Below are 8,496 nucleotides of genomic sequence, written 5' to 3'. Positions count from 1 at the left end.
ATTCACAAGCAGAAGCTCATACTTCCACACAGACGACGGTTTCCTGCTGATCAGTAAAATCAGGGGCAGACTGGAAGCCCTTCTTGCAGGATGGAAAAAAAAAAGGATGCAGGGAAGCAGTTAGCGTGATGGACTGGGGTGATGCTGAACGGAAGAGCACGCAGGAAAACAAGCCACGGGCTAGAGCAACAGACTAAAGCAGCCGAAGCTTTATTCCGCGTCTGAACTCTTAAGATCTCTTCTGCATAAGTTATCCCGTTCAAAATGCAGGCACCAAGATAAGCCGTGCAAAGAGGAATACTGTTAGTTCGGGGGTTTCTGGATGGCAGAACCCTGCTGTTCCCTTCCCATCTCTGCCACTGGTGCATTGTTGAATCATGGGCATGCCACTTCCCCTCCCCGTGCCTCAGCCCGCGACACAAGGAAGCTCCGTATCAGCCTTCCTAACGTGCCCTGAGAAACGTGGCCTCAAAATGCAAGGAGGAGATTTTACAAGCGCAATAAAGAAAGAAGCCTCGGCAGGTGGCACCTTCTGGCAGCACAGAGACCGGAGCCTGTTTCCAGAGGTGCAAGCAAAATCCCAGTCGACTTCTGCAGCGCTGCAGCTGGCTTTAGCTTGAGGGCTACTTTCCTTAGAACAACACTGTTGTTGTATGCTCTGCAGATTAGTGGTGCACTTCAGCAGGTCCAGAAGTGATTGCCGCGTAATCGGCTGTCTGCTTTAGAGATAAGACGGTCACGTATGTCCTCGGTAATAACATGGGGGGAGGGGACTGCCCGCAAATAAGGGAAATGCAGGAGAGAGATCTGGACGGAGACCATCCCCAGGTTTGCACACGGTAAGTGGGCTAGGAAGGGGAAGCGCAATGGGGCTGATGGAGGCAGAAGGCACGGCGGTGCTCAGGTCAGTCTGCTGCCTTTCTCCAAGCCTGAATCTGCTTTCCCTTACCAGGATAACTCCAATGGTTTCAGTGGAGTTAATCCGGAGTGACACCTATTTGAGGGCCTTGGTACACCTTATGCTGTGAGCTGCACAACTGTTGATCGGTGTTAGTGTTAGCTTGGAGTTTGGAGCAGTTAGTCTAGAAACCTTCTCCGACTGTCCCGCACCTGCGCAGCCACAACTTGCCACCAGCGGCCTGGTGAGCGAGGCCAAGACTAGGAGCTGGAGCTGTGAGCTGCCGCTGGAGGGCTGGTGAGCCAGGACCCGCTTCTATCCCTCCGCTATCCTGGGATACTGGAGGACTTCAACTTGGGCGGCACATCTGTGGGCTGTGGCTATATCCTAATGCAACCAGAGCTGGATAGTGCAGACCAGAGACAATCCTGCCCTGGAGTGGCATAATTTTGAGCTGCAAAACAAGTGTTTAAAACCACTTCATGGTGTTAACGTGCAGACAGTCCAGCAGTTAAGAGCTCCAGGAGCCGTCGTGAATGACTGTGCAACACATAGGAATCAGTCTCTATCCCTCCCTTCCATTCACAGATACTGCACAAAGAGCAAGATCCTTAGCTGGTGGCAAACAACTTGGCTCCACCGGAGTCTATCTAGCCACCATGAGTTATTCGAAACCAACCCAGGACCAAGCCCAGAATTTTTTCCTACTACTGTGAATTTAGGCAGGGATGTCCAAATGAGGTTCTCTGGCCTACAGGATGTGGGAGAAAGGAGTAGCCGCTCCCTCCTACCCTGAAATCCATGAATCTCTATCCAAGTCTCATGTGCACTGAGGTCTTACAGGCAGTTGCTTTTAGGGAGAGAAACGGAGGAGGCAGGTACTGGACCGAGGCAATCCAGATGGCCGTATCGTCCCGACCGCAGCTGCAATCCAGCAGAAGTGTGGATCCCGGTGCGCAGTCCCATTTCCAGCCAGCACTTAGCCCTGCAAAAGCGTCTTTCCTAGGGTCACAAGACCGATGCTTCTCCGGCTGTGTCCAGTGCTTCCTTAGTGCCCTCTTTGTCTCCTGCGGCGCCTCTGCCTGCACAGAGCTCCAACAAAAAGTACCCACCAAAGCCAGCGTTTTGGGGTGGTGTTTCCTATTGTTCCAGCTCTCAAAGAGCTTGATGGTTTGAATGAAGGGCAGTTAGTACACTCACGACCTTTCAAAGTTTAACTCACTCTCTGTCTTGCAACGATACTGGTGGGGTGCATGTCACCACCCAGGCAGAGCTTTTGTAGGACTGGGGGAATAATTAGTCATCACTCACATGCCTATTAAGAAACAACGAATTGTGCACGTTATTATTTGCAATGGTTTTCACCAGTGGGTTACCAGCTGGCTCAGAAAAGCTCCCCCCACAGCAAATCATTGTAATACTAAAAACCCCAGTAAAACGTTGCATTTTATCCTGAAAAAAGACATCGGCCTCAAGCCAAATGAGAGCCACAAGTCCTTTCATTCTGCACCGAGCGTTGGCTATTGCTTGAAACAATACGGGCAGTGAATTCGGGTCCACAACAGCAAGAAGTGAGGAGCAGGGCAGCCCTCAGAGAGCCAGAAAAATATCATGCATTTAGCTTGCCCCCACTCATCCTGTAGCACTAGGTTTACGAGCATGGCATGACCCCAGAGAAGCAGCATGATCCAACATGCAGAGCTACACCGAGCTACAAGGGAAGAGGTCTAGTCTTCATTTTGCTGAGAGGTCTTGGGCGAAGCACTACTTCTGCTTCCAACCTGTGCCTGCTTAGACGCCAAGCTAATCGGGGCGGGTGCCATCTCTTGCGATGTGCACATGCAGCTCCTAACGCACTGGGGACGCTAGATGCTACCGCAGCGTAAATAATAAAAGACAAACCGACCCATTAGTAAGGAACTCACATCACACACCTGGCGGGGCTGCTCCTCAGACTGCAAGCGCCTCTGAATAAAACATCCAGATTTATTTCTCTGTTGAAACAATTCGAATCAATGCTGGGTTTGAGATTAGAAATACTGTCTTTGCTGGAGTTACAGCAACGGCTGCAAGTCAGTCCCCCGGAGGTCTCCATTCCCCATGGACTCTTCCTAGCAGGATCAATCCCTTCAATACGGGCTGGGTGTTGCTAGTGTGCAAATCCAAAGTAACTCCATTAGCTTCACTAGAAGTCCCTCCAGATTTCTGCAGTCCCAAGTAAATGCAGGATTTAGTTGTGTACCTCTGGGCTCCAGCTGGCACGTGAGCACTGGCACTCTGGTAGTGCAAATGGAAGTGGTCAGTCCCTAGCACCAAATGGTCCTTTTCTTCTTCAACCTTGGATTTTTGTTCAAGTGGCAATATGGGACCTTTTCCCTGTAATTGCTCTGCTCTCTCATATAACTGCCGTCTCCCATGTGTGGCTTGTTGACATTTAAATAAATCGCAATTACATCGAGGAAGTAGACTGCGTGGACCCCAGAGGAAACGCAGAAAAGACACATCCAGAAACATCTGCAACATATTTAGTGCACATGACTGTTGCTGGTGTAGGGCAACGGGGGGCGGGATTCAGTTCATCCTAAATGCCGAGTGTAACAAAACAGCCGGCAGCTAGGGTGGCTTTTGGAACAATGAGCAGCGTAGGACCGACCACCCCACGGACGTCAATCGGCTTCACGCAGCAGGAAACAAAGCCCACCCTGCACTGCGACGGGGAAAGGGAAATCGGGGAAGAAGTATTATCAGCTAAAGCAATGGCAGGCCTGGCACTTCCTTCCACGTCCACGTTGCTGCTGCCCCATCTCTGGTTCACTCTTTCTCCCATTCCTCCTAGGGGCTCAAGGGGGTGAGGTACCCACCTCCCACTGCATTTCATTGGGATTCAGATGCCTTAAGCTCCACCAGCCAGCTCAGCCCCCAAGTCCCTTTCCTCCCTCCCCAAGGCCTCTGCTTCCCCATTCTGTCGCACACCCATCTCTTTCTCGCCAGGGCTCCTTTGATCTCAGCCTGGCCTTTTCCTTTGCAAATCCATGCTCTTTCATCCATTTCCTCTAAACAGCACCTCTTTCTGCTCCCAGACCTTCTCATCAGTTATATTCCATGCCCACTAGACCTTTTGCTCCAGCTCTTTCTGCTAATGGCAATGATGACCAACCTCCAACCTGTTGAATCAGCCTGTCTGCAGGAGTTGCTGCTATTGATGCTGTCACAGAAATGGAACTTAGTAAGCCTTGCAGCCCAGAATATCTATATCTATAGGTATAGAAATACAGCTAGATATAGATATAGATCTATATAGCTATATATTAGAGACCAGTTCTGCATAAGAAAGAGTGCGATCGGGGGTGAGGACACAGGCTCGGGGCCCTGGAGATGCAGGTTCTGCTCTACCTCTGCCACTGACTTGCTCTGCACCCGTGGGCAAGTCATTTAAGTTCTGCTTCTTCTCCAGGCCTTGGTCTATGCTGGATCCAAGCATTATTCAGACGCTAACTGCTTCTCATTTTATGCCTGCATCGGCTGTGACTTCTTTCAGGGCCTCTGTGCATTGCTGTCAAGTCATAAATAATGGCACCTTTGACAGACAAATCTTCTCATGGACCTAATTCCAGCTCTGACATGCACACCTTCCTGGTAGCAACTCTAGTGCTTGGATACATAACCCTTTCCCATGTAGGACCATGCTATGGAAACCAAAGTAAAACTGAACTCCTTCAAATGTGATGGTTGCATCTGACTGTTGAGTGTCTGCTGTGTATTTTCCTCCTTGGCTGCAGGATTATATTAGGAATGCATCTCCCCTGATCTTTCCAGACCCCTCTGCCTTGGCTGTCACTCCAGGTTCAAAGTCCCCTGTAGATCTGTTCACAGACACACTAGAGAGCCCGAGTGGTAGCTGTTCAAAACGGTCTCTTACTCTAATGGTTGCCTGTATAAGCCTCCAGCACCAAGACGTCCCTGACATGGACCGAAGCCTCAACGTGCATTAACATATGATGACATTAATATACATCGACAATGTTGGCATCAGTGCCCCAGCCATGGTAACAACTTGTCAGAAGATTCACAAAATTGCGAAGTTCATAGAAAATATGAAGGGATTGTCACATTTGGGAATAAACTGCATGGGTGTGGAGGCCTACCTAGTCCTTGGAAACTTCACACAAGGAGATCTGGGTGTCTGCGTGGTCATTGCTGAGCCTTTGGACGTGACCATCTCTCTCTGTCTTGCCTTCGAGCAAGTCCTGGTTCTAGCTACTTCCTGATATTTTCTAAACCAGCGGTTTTCTACCCGTGTCCAAGGACCCCGGGGGATCCATACACTATGTCTAAGGGGCCCACAAAAGATGACTATGATCAATCAAAAGTATGCAAATACCCACACTTACAATTCAAAGGGGTCTGCACCACCATCTGAAAATTTTTAGGGGGTCTGCGAATGATTAAAGGTGGAAAACCACTGGTTTAGAGCTGAGGATTGCAGACCTGCTACTGGTTTCTGAGCTGATCAGTCCATTCTTCCCCTTTCACTGGTTCTTTTCTTCTTCCACTTCCAAAGGTCCCTCTTGTCTCTTCCTTCCTTTCCTCCCTCCCTCTCTCCTACGAGCGCTGGGATCGCATCCTGGGGATGCCACTCTTTTGGGCCCAAAAGCTTGCTAAGAAGAATTTTTCCAACTATTTGAGTTGGTCTTAAATGTAATCAGTGAGTGATGTCACAAAGACCTGGGTGACTGCATGACGCTAGTGAGAAATCTGGGAACCATCAGACTGGAGCATGTAGTGAAAGAAGCAGCTGGGAGTACCTCTAAAGAAAGGGACTGGGATGCAACATCCCGTCCTGCCCTGCTGTTACTGCCTGGAAAGGATGAATTGAGCTGTCTGCATTGATTCCTCTCAAGCCAACTCTTCTGATTAGATAGGACACACCTAGAGAAATCCCCCCTTGCCCTCACAATGTGGCTTCTGCAAAAGACTCCTCTCTCCGTGGTCATTCTCCTCCTGCTCATAGACATGGCCGTGGCGGAAATCTTCGTGTACGTGGTCTACCGCTACAACTCCACCTGCAAAGATTTCGGAGCGCTCTCTGCATGCCTCGGGTCACCGCTGCCAAGAGAGGGACTCAGGGGCTACCTGATGGAGGCAGTGCCTGCAAATGCATGCCACCCTATCGGGGGCCCGCCACCATCCGCCAACTCCTCCAGGGCCTTCATTGCGCTCATCCGTCGCTACGACTGCCCCTTCAGTGTTAAGATCCTTCATGCTCAGAAAGCCGGCTATCGAGCTGCTATCATACATAATGTGGACTCAGAGAAGCTGGTGACTATGGTAACTAATGTTGAAGAAATCCGGCGGCAGATTGGGATTCCTTCTGTCTTTACTGGGGAATCAGCCGCCAAGCTGCTAAGACGCGTTCTGGGTTCAGAAAAAGTTGCTCGTGTCACGCTGGTGGTACCTGAATATTATCGAAACCCCTGCTGGAGCAATAACAGGTTCTCCATCTGGGACACTGCTCAGTACTACTGGGATCTCCAGTTTGGCTATTGCTCCAAACACACGCTCTTGCTTTTCCTCCGGGAGTTTTGCCTGGTGCTCGCTGTGATCATCAGCACCCTGGTCATCGTGGCATGCATGAGATGGTGTCGAAAGAACCGGGAGATAAAAGTGCATCAGTTCAAGAGTGGAGAGAAGTATGATCCGTGTGTGATCTGCATGGCAGAGTACGAGGAAGGAGACCGGATGAAGATCCTCCCTTGTTCTCACGCCTATCACGGCACCTGCATTGACACGTGGCTTCTCACGCAGCGACAAAATAAGACCTGTCCGATATGCAAACAGCTGGTGACTTATAATGTAGGGATTTGACTTGGAAGCAGCAATGGGACCTGAGAACAGCAATGAGGAACAAGACGTCAAAGGCAATGAAGACAGGAAGAGGATGGCTGAGATCAAAACAAAAGTGAGACCTACACAGTTGTGCCCAAAGCAAAGCGAGTCTAACTTTTCCGTTTCGCCTCTTGCACTAGACTCACTTGGTGGGAACTATTTACCACTTTCGAAAGCCTCAGACTGTCTCACTGAAAGTGTAAAACTTTTTAGACAAGGGAAATAAAACTGATTTGAAGTCACATCTGCTGGAAGTCTCTGGCATGCACACCCACGCACGCACACTGTCCTCTGACATTGTACCACTTCTTTCTGGGAGGAAAATATATGCAGTGAAATTGGTCTCAAGCAGAGCCCATGGGGTTAGAAGCAATCAGCTGCCTAGCACCAAGTCTTGAACTACCAGTCCAACAAACCTGTACTGTAAAACCTTGAGGGTACTTTAAGGTGAATGATTAATTAAACAAGGGGTTGCCTGCTCAAGGGTCGGGTTTTAGGGACTGAGTGTTGGAGAGGCTCAGCACAGCACTCCCTGTTGAAATTAGAAGCAACTGCAGACTCAGGACCTCTGATAATCCAGACGTATAGTCACATATTCAAAGCTGGAGTTTTAAGCGCCCAGCGCTCTCAACTGGGCAGGCAGTGCCACCTGCCCCGATCATTCAAAATTCATGAATTCAGATGCTAAAATCATGAAACTTTCTTCCTAATCATGAGATTTTTCTGAATTAGGGATCATGGGGCCTTTGTAAGTTCCTTCTGGTGTCCAAGCCTGATCATCTCAAATTTTCAAGCTTTCCTGTGCAAGCACAAGGGCTAGAAATGTACTTTCCCCTTACTGTCACAAAAACCAAGGTTTGCCATTAATCATTGGTCACCAGAAGCTGGAGTTTAAACTTTAAGCTAAAGTTCAGAGAAATCCTGAGATTTCCAAGAAAATCATGAAAACTGGCAACAGGAGGCTAGATCTTTTGAACTCCACCACCCAGTGCTCTCCCACTGTTACACCACTGGGATTTTGAATGTGCTCAGCCCAACATGAACCCAATGCACTGATCTCTTTTGAGAATCTGCCTTAAATGGGGTCGGGGTGTAGGTTGTAGTCGTGTGGGTCTAAGGACATGGGCAGACAAGGTGCTTTGGGTAAATCCGATATCTTTTATTAGACCGACTCAAATTGTTGGAAAATTCTTCTTAGCAAGCTTTTGGGTGCAAACACCCTTCATCAGGCTGAGGAAGCATCTGCGGATGGTCTGTGCTCTTCCTAGATGGAGTGGGAAAGCAGCCAGCGCCCAGTACCTATTTACATTTGAACCGACTGGCTTTCTCGCATACGTACTGGGCGCTGGCTGCTTTCCCACTCGGCGCATAAGGAGCACAGACCATCCGCAGACGCCTCCCGAGCCCGACGAAGGGCGTTTGTGCCCGAAAACTTGCAAAGAGGAATTTTTTCCAACTCTTTAGGTTGGCCTTAAATGGAATCTGCATTCTCTTGAAAATATGGCCAATAGCACCGTGCCGGCCTCACCCTGTGCATACGGATGGGTGGAACTTCACATCCTTCTCTTTATACACTGAACTGCGATTTACTTGAGTATTAAGCGTCTATTGTGAATTACAAAATGCTCTAATCTGAGCAACTCTGGGCGCCGTGACATCAGAAGTACCACCCTTATAAATACAATAACATTGTTTTTAAAAAAAAAAAAAAC

General features: G+C 49.1%; 1 protein-coding gene across 1 annotated transcript; it reads left to right on the top strand.

Annotated features, from left to right (window-relative positions):
• The first annotated feature begins 5,788 nt into the window (after positions 1-5,788).
• On the top strand, positions 5,789-6,890 carry ZNRF4 (zinc and ring finger 4). Its single transcript, XM_019550696.1, has one exon. The coding sequence runs from the start codon at positions 5,855-5,857 to the stop codon at positions 6,761-6,763; it is 909 nt and encodes a 302-aa protein (XP_019406241.1). The 5' UTR covers positions 5,789-5,854; the 3' UTR covers positions 6,764-6,890.
• Positions 6,891-8,496: the final 1,606 nt, after the last annotated feature.

The sequence above is a fragment of the Crocodylus porosus genome, unplaced genomic scaffold (genome assembly GCF_001723895.1).
Source record: "Crocodylus porosus isolate Cpor-Errol unplaced genomic scaffold, CroPor_comp1, whole genome shotgun sequence".
In the NCBI taxonomy this organism is placed as follows: domain Eukaryota; kingdom Metazoa; phylum Chordata; order Crocodylia; family Crocodylidae; genus Crocodylus; species Crocodylus porosus.
This window is presented reverse-complemented; position numbering and strand designations above follow the sequence as displayed.

What these genes read in the sequence shown, in the direction of transcription:
- ZNRF4 (XM_019550696.1), top strand. Translation starts at nt 5,855, where the DNA reads ATGTGGCTTCTGCAAAAGACTCCTCTCTCCGTGGTCATTCTCCTCCTG.